A 15220-nucleotide genomic window follows, 5' to 3' on the forward strand; every position below is an offset into this window, starting at 1 on the left:
TCATCCCAAAGCATTGCATCATCTGGGGATGCTGATAGGAAGCAAGGAAAACAAAAATAGCATCCATTCTAGATGCATTCATAGTCCCTTTTGTTTTCCAAAAACCTTGACCAGTGACAATTTAAACTACCTTGTTTAGAGGAATACGTACTAAAGCCTTAAGTCTCTTTTCTTTCACTACTGAGAAATTTTCTGCTATCTAATGGGTAGCAGCAGGCTGTGCTGCTAAACATCCCACAGTGCACAGGGCAAGCCCTCACCAGAATTATGTGACAGCCATCATGGTGGCTGTCTCAGTATTGTGGAGGCTGAGATAGGAGGAGGTCAACCTTGAGGGTACCCTGGGCTACACGGCCAGTTCCAGCCAGCCTGGATTATATAACAGCACACTTCGTAAAAAAAAAAAAAAAAACCGCTTTTCTGCTCAAAATAAAACCATTGCTGCCGAAGTTGAGAAACTTTGTTTTAATGGGTAGAAATGATGATCTTCATGTTACAGAAGTTCTGATGCTCAAACTTGCTCTTACAGCTTGGAAACCTATGATCTTTGACCATGCCATAGTGGTGAGAAAAGTAGGTGGGCATGTGAGGGTATGATCAGGATTACGGGGACAAACTGGTGCTCACTGGGTACTTAGAGAGGATCAAGTGGAGGGGGAAGGGAAGGATTCTGTTCTGCTGCTGTTCTAGCCTTTGGTCTACAATCCAACAGTGAGCTGGGGCCTGAAAAACCCACGTGGTGGTGGGTGGTCTCAGGTACCTTTATTCAGTTTCTGAAGGGGTTCAGATCCCACAGACTGAACCTCCAAAAGATTCTTGCCAACCATACTCCATCACCTTTCTTGAGGGGCACAGACTGAGGCAAATGACTGAGTTTGGGTGACTATTTTCCTCTCCTTACCAGAGGCCCAGGTCAGCTTTGGTTCCAGGAGAACAGGAAGGGAGCTGCTTCTCAGTTTCTTTAAAAAAAAAAAAATTATGTGTGATTTGAGCTGAATCCAGCTTATTCTGGTCAGTCCTGAATCTTCTAATAGGGAACGGATGAAAGGAAAGAGGGTGGAAGGGGAGGAGCCCATGATTAAACAGACCGTTTCTTTTCACTTCCCCATTTGAACTTCAGAATTTGTCTGTTCTCTGGGCACAATCTGCCAAGCCTGAGGAGAAGCCTGTGCCTGCAGCTGGTTCACTCCAGGTCTGATGGGAATCCTGTCGTTCCTGCCACTCTCTATGGAGAGCAACTGGACTGTTAGTGTGCTCTCGTGGACTTTGTACCATGTGCTACTGTGGACAGCCATGCTAAGTAAGTCGGGACCTCCGGAAGGGAGGCAGGGGCAAAGACACCTGGGTTGGGGTTGGATGGACCTACATGGCATAGGAAACATGTCAGCAAAATCAGGAGTAAGTAGCAGCTAATACTTTGAATGTAACAACCTGACTGGCCTTTGAGAAATCAAAGCTGGTAGGAGTTTTTGCTGTTTCTTCTTTTCCTGTCTCTTGGTACCACCCTCACCTCCTCTGATTGAAATCTAGCATCCTAGACTTGAGTGGGCAATTCAAAGACCAGTTTCTCTTTGAATTTGTGATTCACACAGGACCAAATCTTAGGGAAGATGTCTAGGACTGTTTTAGACAAGGGTTGGGGGAAAGCTCAAAGATGCTTTGGAGGGGTGGCAGTGGACATTCCTGTGTCTATGAAGCCACTCTGTCTATCAGAAGAACAGCCCGCCTCACTTTATTATATAAGGAGAGGTGTAGGAAGGTCTGGGTTGTCCTGGGAACTTGGGTTGAGGGTTTCACAAACCTGGACAAGTCTGGAGTTGTCAGTTTTGGGGAAAAATCTCCAGAGAAGTCTCTCATGCTTCCTTCATTGCATAGACCATGGCCCTGCTTAGTGAGAAAGTCAGGGTCAGGGTCTTAGGCTGAGATGGAGAAAGCTTTTTCTGGTCCTAGTCTCATCTTTGGTCAGAGGATAGAAACTGATGGTGCCAAGTCATTAGAAGAATTTGGGTGATGCCTGGTAAGGGAGTCCTATTGCAGGAGCATCTTCTAAGCTCAGTTCCTGGGGCATCTACCTATACCTCTGAGAAGAAGGCATACAGATCCCCATCCACCCCAAGTTACATGGTATGACTCATAGTGAAATCTGGTCAGCTCTGAGAGACCTCAGCTGCCCAAATAAATACGTATAAATATGTATGTGTGTATATATATATATATATATATATAATATGTGTGCACATACACATATATGCATATATGATGCCAAATATATATATTTGATACCAGATAGCTTGGATTTCACACGGGAAGGCCAGCTTTCTATTTGTGCTGTATGGCTATCCATCCCCTAGTGAAAACTCCCCAAATGATATTTTCTTCCATTTTCCTTTGGTAAATCTTCATTCCCCCCCCCCCACTTTTTTTTTTCTGGCCCTCCACACTTAGGACATCCTCACTTCATTCAATTTCTTTCACAGTGGATTGTCCTGAGCCAGGCAGCATGCACATTGCACTTGGCTTTTACTACCCGTGTTTCTGCTGAGTCTTAAAGTTCTTTGTGCCAGATGCTGTTCTGGATTTAGGGCCATATCAGCAAACAAAACAGTTTTCCTGCCCTAAAGTACAAGGTCTTCATGCTCCTTACAGGGAGCACTGGACATGAACAGAGTTCTCACTACTGCCATTAATGTAGAGAACGAATCATGAATGATAGCTTCCCTCTTGTGCGTATCTTTGAATTTTGGTTTTGTTTTGCTTTCTCTTTTTTCATGCACTATGCCATCCCCCTTTCCAGTCCTACGTCCTCGGGGTCTTTAGCAATTACTTCCATGTCACCAGCTTCACCAATTTATTTGTCCTTCCTCTGTATGCTTCCATTTCCCTGCCTGTTGACCAGACACCTATACATTTGTCAGCCCAGAAATAAATTTATCTTTTAATTTTTTATTAGTTTATATATATATATACACACTGTCTTCAGACACACCAGAAGAGGGCATCAGATCTCATTACAGATGGTTGTGAGCCACCATGTGGTTGCTGGGATTTGAACTCAGGACCTCAGGACCCAGTTGCTGGCTGCTCTTCCAGAGGCCCTGAGCTCTTAATTGCTCTTAACTCCTCAGCTCTTAACTGCTGAGCCATCTCTCTCCAGCCCAACATAAATTTACATTCAAAATTCAATGTAGCATCATTTCCTTACACATTTTCTTATCTTTCTAATACTTCTATTTGCATGAGCAAAGCCACCTTTCCCCTGGTTATCCATTTTCATCAAACGCATGTTTCATTAGATGCCAAGTTTTCCCAATCTTGTCTCTTAGCTTTCTCTCACGTGTGTGTCTTCTTTGCTTCCCGTTGTCTATGCAGATGAGCAAGCAGAGTCATGATGGAGTACAGGTATACTTGATGGAGTCAAAGGGTAAACAAGTGAAGGTGACCTACCTACAGTATTTGAGAAGTAAAGGCAGGAATAACTGTAGTTCAAGGCCAGCATGGGCTACATGAGAAGTTTGCAGCCAGCCTGGGCTACATGAGACCTTGTTTCAACAACAGCAAGAAAAGGATAAAGGGATTTACCATGAGGTGATGATAATGATGAACATGAGGCGTGTGTGTGTGTGTGTGTGTGTGTGTGTGTGTGTGTGTGTGCATGTGTTCATGTGTGTGTTCATGCGTGTGTTTGTGTGTGTGTTCCTATGTGTGTGTTCATGTGTGCATGTGTGTGCATGAGTGTGTACATGTGTGTGTTTGTGTGTGTTCATATGTGTGTAGGTAAACGTACAGGTAGAAAGTGATGGGGGTTGCTCAGATGGTTGTAGAGACTGTACTTGAGCAAAGAGGCCTGGAGGACGATTGTGCCTGAAGCCTGGAATATTTCATTTTGTGGCTTCTGAAGTTAGTGTGGTTTGGAGTGATAATGACAAGCCTTTGAGGTGCAGCGTTGGGCTGCGTAGCTAAAGCTTCTAAGAGAAGTTTCAGTACAGATGAGGAAGTCAGGGCATGACACAGCCAGATGTTGCACAGGCCATTAACACATGTTCTAGATCACCGGTAACCATCTCCTTCTTACTAATCTCCGGGACTTCCTGTGTCCCAATTAGTCTGACTCAGCACTGTTGGCTCCAGAATGAGCCCTCTTTGTTTACTGAGCTAAACAGCCTACTCTGGAAATTGGCCTATGATCATTTAAAAGGCGCCCACATGGCACACTCGGAACCTCACAGATGCCTTATGTGGACTGTCATGAGTCCTTACAACAATTATGGCATGGGTACTGCTGTCATCATCTCCATTTATAAGCCAGGGAATCAAAGTAGAGAAAGGTAAGGTTGTCTCTGCAAGGTCATATTACTTCCCTTTCTTATTGCTTTGTCCAAACACCAGGAAAAAGCAACTTAAGAAAGGGTTTATTCTGGCGTATCTTTCGAGGGCATTGTGGTGAAAAGGCATAGTGGCACCTTGGCTGGCCACCTTATACCCATCTTCAGAAAACAGAGGTGGATGTTAGTACATAGTTGCCTTCCTCCTTTTCTCTTGTTTATCTGAGCTAGGACCCTAGCCCATTGGATGGGAACATTCATATTCAAGGTAGGTCTTAGCACTATAGCTAAACTTTTCCAGAAACACCTTGAAGACACAATGAAAGGTGTTTCCATGGTGATTCTAAATCTAGTCAAGCTGCTAATGTGGACTAACCATCACAATGGTAAAGTCTACGTGAATTCTGTGTGCGGTCTCACTTCCTGCTGTTCGGCTTGGCATCAACAAGCTTCCAGAATACGGCAGCTGCCTTCATTTTCAGCTGTGTTCATTATCGAGGGTGTTTGTTTGTTTGTTTGTTTTTAAACAGACTGTAATTTTCAGCCAGAGGGTTGACAAGTATCCATCCATCTTTCTTAGGGAACATTCCCTCTTTGTGCCTGGTGCCTGAGGAGCCCAGAAGAGGATGTCTGATCCCCTGGAACTGGAATTAGAGATGGTCATGAGCCACCATGTGGGTGCTGGGAATCAAACCCAAGTCCTCTGGCAGAGCAGCCTATGCCCTTAAATACTGGGCCATCTTTCTAGTTCCATGCTTTCCGTCCATAATTTCTTTTTCCTAGCAAATTTGCCTAGCAGCAAAAACTGGAAGACATAAATCTTAAGTAATGAGGATGTGAAGTAAATCCAAAGAAAGTCAGTTGTAGGATAGGGCACAAATGCTAAAATGACAATAGAAAACAGACTGAGCTATTAGATCTTGTGTTGCTTAGTGAAAAATCAGGCTAGAGAACACACTCTTCTGGTATGGTCTCTTTACTGTTTGTCTGTATGCAAACATACACACACATGGTGTGTGTGTATGTATGTATGTGTATGTACAAGGACATATATACCAAGGTGATAGTATTTTGTTATGAGTATTTTCTATTATTTAACAAAGATTATGGATTATCTACATGATTTGTAGTCCCTCCCCATGAAAGAAAAACCCTACTCCTAGGATGAACTTTGGCAAAGTCTGAGGTACTAAACCACCAATCATATGTAAACTTCAATGGGGACCTTATCAGTCAAAGGTGTTCAGCCCTTGAAAGTGTCACAGCACACATTTTAAGGGGGAAGGGGCTTAATTATTTCTGAAGGTGTGCTTCATTCAGGAAGTCCCAAGGAAGGGCTATGCCATGAGGGTTGGGCTGTGGGGATGAGTTGGGGATCTGGGTCTGGGCACGCATGTCTCAGTGCAGAAGGCCCTGGCTGATGCTTGCTTCCTTTCTTACAGATCTTGTTGCTGGGACTCATGGTAAGTCCTCTTTTCATTTCTCTTCACTCTCTCTGTGTCACCCCCTCTTCCCTCAATGGTCTGTCTGTCTAGAGCTACTCTGAATGTATCAGAAACCAGGCTCAGTATCAGGTCAGGACCAGGAAAGGACCACTGTTCCCAGAAGATGCCCTGTCCTTCTCCCTGTCTGGGGAGGAAGAGGTAAAAAGCCACACTAGCTAGTATATCAACTCTTCTAGTTCTGTTAGAGTGAGGGGTGGCCAGTTATCACAAACTGCTCTTGTTCTCAATGGCCTTTCACTCTCTAAGTAAAACTGAGAGCTTTTAAAAAGTTGAACTCAAAGAAGCAGAGAGTGAATGGCCAGAGCCTGGAAAGGTAGAGGAGAGGTAAGAATGAAGACAAAGTGGTTAATGGGCACAGGGGAGCATTAGATAGGAGGAGTGAATTCTAATGTGCTGTAGCAAGAAGGCTGCCTTAGTTAGGGTTTCGTTTTCTGTGTGGAGTCACCATGATCACAGAAACATTTAATTGGGGCTGGCTTACAGTTTTGGAGGTTCAGTCCGTTATCATCATGGTGGGAAGAATGACCACATGCAGGCAGACATGGTGCTGGAGAGGTAGCTGAGTGTTCTACAACTGGATCAGCAGGAAGAGAGAGTGACACTGAGCCTGGCTCGAGCATCTGAAACCTCAAAGCCCCAACCCACTGACCCACTTCCTCCAAAAACAAGGCCACACCTCTTAATAGTGCCACTTCCTGTGAGTCTATTGGGGCCCTTTTCATTCAAACCATCACAAAGATCTTTTTCCAACGGAGGTCCTGTCCTTTCAGATGACTCTAATTTGTATGTCAAGTTGACAAAAGACTAGACAACACAGAATGGTCCATACCCTGTTCTCCTGAACTAGAGATCCATCTGCATGCAGGGGGGGGGAGGGGGGGAGGACAAGTGACCGGAGAGGGTGAGAAGAGAAGCAAATATATCTTGGTGAGAGATATTTCTGGGATGCCTCCTTTGCCCCCTGCCATCTTCTCTCTTGCTTTACCCTGTTGAACATCAATTACATTCCCTGGAACTCACAGGATGGAAGACGTAGAGAATTCAATGGAAGAAGCTTTCTGGGCCTGATCCTACCCTTAGCACCTTCAGTAAGAACGCTGGTGCCTTTTTCAGCTGAAACTTGGGGTCTGCTTAGGCTCTTGGGGCTCCCTCACCTCATACTGCCCCCTCTCTCGAAATTCAGCAGATCTTCCGAAGGCTGTGGTGAAACTTGAACCCCCATGGATCCAAGTGCTCAAGGAAGACATGGTGACGCTGACATGTGAAGGGACCCACAACCCTGGGAACTCTTCTACCCAGTGGTTTCACAACGAGAGGTCCATCTGGAGCCAGGTCCAAGTCAGCTACAGGTTTAAGGCCACAGTCAATGACAGTGGAGAATACCGGTGCCAAATGGAGCAGACTGGCCTCAGTGACCCTGTACATCTGGGAGTGATTTCGGGTTAGTAAAGGCTGGCCGGGGAGGAACTGGGATACGGAGAAGTTGGGGGTGGAGGGGGCGGATCTGCTTACTGCACAGTTTGCAGGAAAGGGGGTGGGCTGGTTTCTGGGAAGCATCACAGGGGGCTGCTTAAAGGGCCTTTTGTCCACTCGTTTCCCTTTTCGCCAGTCCTTGTGCTTAGCATGCATGTGGAGGGCGTGCGAATTCCTGAGAAATTGTGTGAACAGTTGTTTGTTGTGGTAGCCATGATTGAGCAAGAGAGGTCAAGGATACAGGCAGCTGAATGTGACAGAAAAAGGAAGTCGCTATTTCATAGAAACCCTTCTATTTCATGACACCCAGAAAAAGGCCAATAGTCCACACCTGAATCCAGGCCCAGAAAACAACTGTCTACATAACTCTGACTGATGTGTCTAACCTTGAGTTCAGCATTTCCATCTGCTCAGCTGAGGGTGCGAAGGCCTCTCCCCAGGAGGTTCCAGGGAGCACAGGCATTTTCCTTCCCTCTCACCCTTGCAGTTCTGGTGGGTCCTTGACTTGCTTTTTCTTTAACCAGCTTGTGGGCCCTTGAAGTGAAAAGCTGTCTCTCATCTCTCTCCATATTTGCAGTATCTGAAACAGGGGAGGGCTCATTAAATCTTTGCTGAGTGGAACAATGATTTTACAAGGTTCCTGGCAAAATAAGTAGGTTCCCCCTCCAACAGTAGTGGCTGGTGAACACATTAGCGATCCCAGATTTCCTCAGTAGTGTGCCCACAGCGAGCTACTGGTTCACTCCCCACCCTTGGACCATGGTCCTACATGCATTACTATTCACCCTGTTGGACCATGGTCCTACATGCATTACTATTCACTGGAGAAACTGACATTTCTGGAGGCTCAAGATGTTCTGCCATCCCCCAAACAGAAGGCTGTTGTATCTGCTTCATACTTGTCTCCTCGGGCAGACTGAATTCCTTCGTCCTTCTTGCCAGGAAGGGAGAAATTACATCCCCATCTCTTTTGCTCATCCTTCCCTTAGGAGAGGAAGGGACGCATGCATGTGTCTTAGATTCCTGTTGTGGACCATGAACTGCTGCAAAATCTGATCACACCCATTTTCACAGATGGAGAAAGTAAGGCCCAGAAGCCTTCACTTTCTTGCCCAAGATCGAAGAGCTCCCAAATGAGGGGTGTTAGAATCAGAGATAAAGACTGCCTGATGTCAAACGCTAGGAAGAGTGACCTGACCCTCCGAGTCCTATGGTCCTTTTGTGTCTTTCAGACTGGCTGCTGCTCCAGACCCCTCAGCTGGTGTTTGAGGAAGGGGAAAGCATCATGTTAAGGTGCCATAGCTGGAAGGACAAACCACTGAGCAAGATCTCCTTCTTCCATAATGGAAAATCTGTGAAGTATCATCATCACAATAGTACTTTTTCTATCCCCAAAGTCAACCACAGTCACAGTGGGGAATACTACTGCAAAGGAAATCTAGGAAAGACAGCATACTTTTCCAAGCCTGTCACCATCACTGTCCAAGGTATGTGGACTCTGTCAAGATGCTGGAAAAGGAGAAGGGGAGATAAACAAAGGCTAAAGTTATATAGTTCCACATGGAGGTCTAGGAGTGCCACAGCAGCAACGCTGGGCTTTGAGGAGAAGAGACCTGTGAAGGCCTTGTCAAGTGATGGAAAGTGGGCTCTGCCCAGAGTTCTTCTTGTGCAAGTGGTGGGTGACAAGGCTGTTGGGCAGCAGTGGAGCAGAGCCTTGTTGGTGCGTAGGTTCTCCGAGCTCCTAGACATTCCTAAGAGCTGAAGTTTAACTTCTTGTCTCTCACGTCACAGCTGTTCATTCTTGAAGGCATATCATGCTCTAGACAGTGGTGGAACCACCAACTCTGGGAGGCTTCAGATCCAGCTTCCCCACTACCTCTGAGGGCTGTCCCCTCTGCTCCTACACTGTTACCAGTGTGCCTTCATTAGTTTGGTGGGAACACTTGGTTTGTGGGGAGGCACAAGTCTGTCCACTAAACCTATGTTTATGAGGTTTCAGGGAAATGCATTACACCTATGAGTAACTAGACACAGCAACTGGTCATAGCATTGGAGGAGGGATGGATTCCGGAAAGTACTTAATACCTGTCATCATATCTGTCTTCTCCAGGGCCCAAAACCAGCAGGTCGTTACCGGTATTGACAATTGTAGCTGCTGTCACTGGAATTGCTGTAGCTGCCATTGTTATTATCCTAGTATCCTTAATCTATCTCAAGAAAAAGCAGGTTCCAGGTTGGTGGCTCTCTTTGGTCCCCCTTATTATCACTTCCTACTTAGCTGGGGCTAGCTAGGGGTTAGAGGCTCATCTGCTTTTCATATTGTCCCATCCTATTCATTCATCTTCTTATAAACTCATCTGATAAACATGACTTGAACAAACTTGACGATGTGCCATGAACTGTGCTGGACACTGTAGGCATTCAGTTCCACTTTTATTCCCAGTTAGCTCTCAGCATTGTGGGGAATACCAGATGCATGAGTGGATACTTTTTTTTTTAAGATTTATTTATTTAATGTATGTTAAACTGTTGCTGACTTCAGACACACCAGCAGAGGGTGTTGGATTCCATTACAGATAGTTGTGAGCCACCATGTGGCTGCTGGGAATTGAACTCAGGTTCTTTGGAAGAACAGTCAATGCTCTTAACCACTGAGCCATCTCTCCAGCCCCCACTTATAAAAAGGGATGAGAGCAATGGAATAATAAAGACATGGTTGTGAGCTGGAGGTCGGAGCACATTCCTGTCATCCCAGGACAGTAAGGCAGAAGAACCAAAGTCTGAAGCCAGGATCAGTAAGATGGTCCAGCCTGTGCAAATGCTTACAGTGCAAGCCCTGTGATCTTAGTTCAATCTCTGGTATCCAAGTTAAGGTGGAGAGAGAGAGAAAGAGAGAGAGAGAGAGAGAGAGAGAGAGAGAGAGAGAGAGAGAGAGAGAGAGAGAGAGAGAGAGAACTGATTCTACAAAGGTGTCCTCTGACCTTCAAAGATGGCCTATGGTGTGTACGGCACCCCCACAACAATAAATACCTTAAAAAGACTTTTTCCCCAAAGGTTCTGATGCTCTTTTTGACCAAAGGATAAATTTGAAGCCAGCCTGTGCTAAACAGCAAGGCTCTGTCTAAAATATAAAATAGACCTGTGTGTTTGTCAGCTTTCTGTCAGTGTAATGAAGAACTTCAGATAATCCATGGGTGAAGGGAAAAGACTGCTGGGCATGGTGGTAAATATACATAATTTTAGCATACAGGAGGACAACAAGTTCAAGATTCTATCTTAAAATATATATAAGTGAACAGAAAAGTTTATATGAGCATCATTTTGTAGACTCATTCCGTATTCTCTTGGCCCTATTGCTTTGGGCCTAGCCAAGCTATACTATCATACATACACAACAGGACAAAACTCTCACTTAAGGCCAATAAGAAGAGACCAAGGAACAGACCGGGGATCCCACAATCTTCTTCTTCGAGAGCATGTCCTAACGACCTAAAGACTTCCCACTAGACCCGAAACACTGAAGTGTTGGCTTCCTCCCAATCTTTCCACCTGGTGACCAAGTACTTAACACATGAGGTTTTAATGGACATATCAGATCCAAACAGTGGCAGGTAGCCTGACTGGGACAGTTACAGAAGGTTTCTTTGGGGAGCCAGTGTGATGCTGTGATCGAAATACACACAGGGGACCAGATTGCTGTGGCTCAAATCTCAGCTCACAGCTCACCAGATCTATAATGTTAAGTAAGTTACTCAACCTCTGGACCTCATTTCACTTGTCTGGAGAGTAAAAAACACTAGGGGATCCACCTTATAGGAGTATTAGGTCAATGAATGAAGCCAAGGACTTTGTACCAGTGCCTCCAAGAAAGCAAAGAATATATACGTAGGGGTTGGAGAGATGGCTCAGTTGTTAAGAACACTGTTTTTCCAGAGGAACCATGTTCAATTCCCAGTACCCACACAGCAGGTCCTAACTGTCTGTAACTCTGGCTCTAGGGGATCCAACACCTTCACACAAATGTACATGCAGGAAAGACACAGATTTCCATAAAATGAAAATAAACAAATCATTCATTTAAAAAAGAATACATAGCTATAACCTGTTACTACTGTGGAGAAGGGTGATGTCACCACAGTCGACAGTAGCTGGGCAAAGTGGAAGAGCATTCTAGGAACTGTGGCCAAGGCATGGAAATGAGGAATGTTGTAGGCAGGTCAATGGAAGCCACCGAGAAAGGGGAAATACTACTACTAACTAATACCTACTACCTCAAAACACACTTTACATTGGTTCATAGGGATTCAGTGGTGGATGATAAGTAAATGTTGAGATATACAGAGAGAAAGATTACACCATTTTCTTTGAGTCAGGGTCTCACTTTGTAGCCCTCACTGGTCTGGAATTCACTGTATAGACCAGGCTGGCCCCAAACTCAAAAAGATCCAACTTTTGTTTCCTGAGTGCTGGGGTTAAAGGTGTTCTCCATCACACCCAGCCAAAAGATGACACCTTTAAAAGACTGGACAAACCCAGGAAAGACATAGTGGAGTGTTCTATGTCACACACCCCTGGTGTTCTCTTGAGTTAGTCACTGTGGGCTGGAGACGTTCCTAGGCAGGAGAGCTGGGAATTGGGGAAGAGGAATGTTGTTAAGGGGAAGGTCTCTCTTGCTTTTAACTCTGTTCTGACCCTGGTCCTTGATCCTGATGTCTCAGGGCTCACCCCATAATCCTACTAACTTCCTACATGCCCCTCCTAGCTCTCCCAGGAAACCCTGATCACAGGGAAATGGGAGAAACCCTTCCCGTGGAACGGGGTGAGTACAGACAGCCCTCTGGGGGCTCAGTGCCTCCATGTGGACTGCAGCCTACAAGCAGCAGCTCATGTGAGTTCAGTGGGAGTGCAGGAGAGGGAGGAGCCGTGGGAGAAGGCTGGGGCTCAAATCTCTTGGTCAGTTCTGAGTCTAACTCTTGGGCCTAAGGAGGATCTCCCTAGAGATGAGAAGAGGATTCCAGAGAGAGGAAGAGGGTGGGCTGTGACTAAACTCGAGTGAAACAAGGAATCTGGACACATTCCCAGAACAGGACTGCAAAGGCATTTGCGTTGTTTGGGGGAAGATGTGCAGAGCTCCAAAGGATAGGGTTAGCAGTTGTGTGACAGAGGTCAATAGGATTAAGGAGGGACAAAAAAGAGGTCTGAACCCTGGAGATCTTTTCTCAGGAATGTGTCCTTGTGTAGAAGTAGTGGTAAGCATGGTACAACTCAGCTTTTAGTAACCTATTGAGAGATTGGAGTTGAGGACATTTTGGGGGATTAGAGCTATTCACAGGATTCACTTTGTCAGTACACTGTGGCTCTAAGGCCGACTTATGATGGTTTATAAAACATTGGCCCGATCTTCCACCATGATACAACTGACTCTGGAGTAGGTCACTCCCCATAGTGGGAAAGGAATAAGTGGGTAGATGAGTGATTTAGACTCTTAGAGTTTTGAGATTTGAAAGCCAGTGACCTTTCAACCCTGGTACAGGAGGAAGAATATAGGAGTGGGAGTTGCGTGAGGCACTTGCCTCCCTGAAGTGAAAGACAGAGCATAAAGGCAAGTGGAGTTCCCTAGAGGCTGCCAGGACAGCAGACATAGGCAGGAGAAGGAGTTTCTTATAGATTCCACTTAAGGGGGCTAGAGTGTGACTCAGAGCAAAGCCAACAGGTATGAGAGCTTGAGCAAAATAGCATTCACTTAGCTTGGCTTTGAGCAAGGTTTGCATTCTTCAGCCAGGCTGTAGATCCATGTCTAGGATCAAACCAGGTCTACAAAAAAAATGTCTAATCACAACTGGACTCACTTTCTTGTCTGGCTTTGTCTACTCTGGTATAAACACATTTCACAAGGCATGTACCCAGCCTGGCACCAGAGCTATGGGTTTCCCCTAAAGGTGCAGTTAGCTGCTGGGATTGCTAAGAGATATCTAACAAGGGGGAAATTCTGAATGTGTTGTGGGGCAGAATTTGGAACATGACAAATAGGGCTTTGTGTTCAGGAAGCAAGGGAAGAGACTCGAGATATGGTCGCAACCTCTTCCTCCTCTTTCCAAAATGATGGTTTATAAATACTGGGGTTGCTTTTCCTACTGGCAAAGGGAACTTTGGGTAAAATTAGAAGATAATGTGGTGTTTGGGATATCAGAGAAACGTTGTCTTTTTCTTTGCTCTTTTCATTCTTCCCTCTTTCTTCCCCTCCCTTTCTCTCCTCTCTCCTCCCTCCTTCTCCCTCTCTGCTCTTCTTTTCTTTTTAATGCCGTAGCATACCCATTTCTCCAGTGCTTTAGCAAGAATTAACTACACTTGTCCCACTGTTTCTCTCCCTTTGAGAAGGCAAACATCGGGGCTTGATTTCACTCTGATCTAAACCCTCTGTACTCCGTTCCCCAACCTCTCAAAGCCTCAAAGCTGCCTAGCCTGCTGCTAGGAAAGTTGAGCGATTTTTCTGAAAAGAACGTGGCATGTGGCGGTGTTCGGTGTTCCTTTCCCTTTGCCAGTACGGCCAGCAGGGAGGGCTGGGTTCCAAGATGCTCAGGGAAGCAGCACTGCTTAGTCCGATAGCCTGGGTTGGGGTTGGCAAGCCTTTCGTGGCTCTTTGCTTTGAGCTTTGGTTTTGCAGCCTCAGTAGCAAGCACATCAGGTCCTCTTTTCCCGTGGTGCCCAAGCTGATCGCTTATTTTCATCCACAGCCAACCCTTCTGATCTCGAAGTCGCTGCCAAAACTGAGGTGAGGGAGCCCAGCCATGTCCTAGCCCTGTCCCCGTTCACCCGCCTTCCCCGTGACCTCCCTGCAGCTCTCACGCCTCACTCCTGCTTTCTCTAGGTTGAGAATACGATCGCCTATTCACTTCTCCAGCACCCGGAAGTTCCGGATGAAGAAACGGAGCCTAATTACCAGAACCACATTTAGTCTCCCTTGGGACTGGGAAGAGCAAACCAGAAAGGCCAGGATCGAGTGTCTTCTGGTCTAAGTAATGCTTTAGATATTAAAGGAAACATCCAGAGTCACTTATGTGAGTCCGGAAACCAACAGACACTACGATGTTGGTTCCCAGTGGTGGATTGTACTGACCTCCGTACCTTACAGCTTCCCAACTCAAGACTCTTCTGTATAGATCCACACAGCCAATAAAATTAACCAACTTACCGCCATTAAGAGACTACAGCCACATGGGAACTGCTTATATTACATGCTAAGGGAAACAATTAATGTTAGGATACATAATCGCAGCGATGATAAACTAGACCTGTACCAGCCTGTCAAAAGCGACACTTCTTCACAAGAAACTTTGATACTTTTAATTTTTTTTCTGTAAAGATCACGTGATACTTTTCTAGTAAAATGTTGTAAAAACACCATTCTATTTACTTTTTTCAAGGCCGCAATGGTTGGAGTATAGACAGAGCTCTCTGGGGTTTGTTGGTCTTCTGTGAGAAGAATCTTGGGGAACGAGCTAAGTTTTCTCTGGGGAAGACATAAGAATCTTAGGTAGGATCTTCATGACAGACCTGCTCTGCTTTCCTTCTTCTTAATCCATGAATGACACAGCAAGAAAGCCTCTTCCAGATCCTGGTTCCTCAGTTATAAACTGCTCAGCCTCCAGAACCGTATGTTAATAAAGAATTACCCAGGCCCATGGCATTGTCATTACAACCTGGAGAAGGCTTTCTGAATCTCAAGAGTTCAATAAAAACCTACTTGTTATCTTTCCTTGAAACCTTACCAAATTCATCTAAGATTTTTAAACACTTTGGAAAAGATTTGAACTTAAATAGTTCTTTTTGAATTTGGTATAAGGTAAGGACCTGACTTATTTTTACCTGTCCTAAGGCTAGGAGTGAATTCCTTGAGTAAATGATAGGAAATAGTTCTAA

General features: G+C 45.4%; 1 protein-coding gene across 1 annotated transcript; it reads left to right on the plus strand.

The window, feature by feature from the left end:
- Window positions 1-1168: 1168 nt before the first annotated feature.
- FCGR2B (Fc gamma receptor IIb) lies at window positions 1169-14858 on the plus strand. Its single transcript, XM_080938637.1, has 7 exons — window positions 1169-1300; window positions 5765-5785; window positions 7011-7268; window positions 8533-8787; window positions 9411-9533; window positions 14035-14072; window positions 14169-14858. Exons 1-7 carry the CDS (start codon window positions 1198-1200, stop codon window positions 14253-14255), a joined length of 885 nt encoding a protein of 294 aa, XP_080794763.1. The 5' UTR covers window positions 1169-1197; the 3' UTR covers window positions 14256-14858.
- Window positions 14859-15220: the final 362 nt, after the last annotated feature.

This window comes from Micromys minutus, assembly GCF_963924665.1.
Source record: "Micromys minutus genome assembly, chromosome: 1".
Classification (NCBI taxonomy): Eukaryota; Metazoa; Chordata; class Mammalia; order Rodentia; family Muridae; genus Micromys; species Micromys minutus.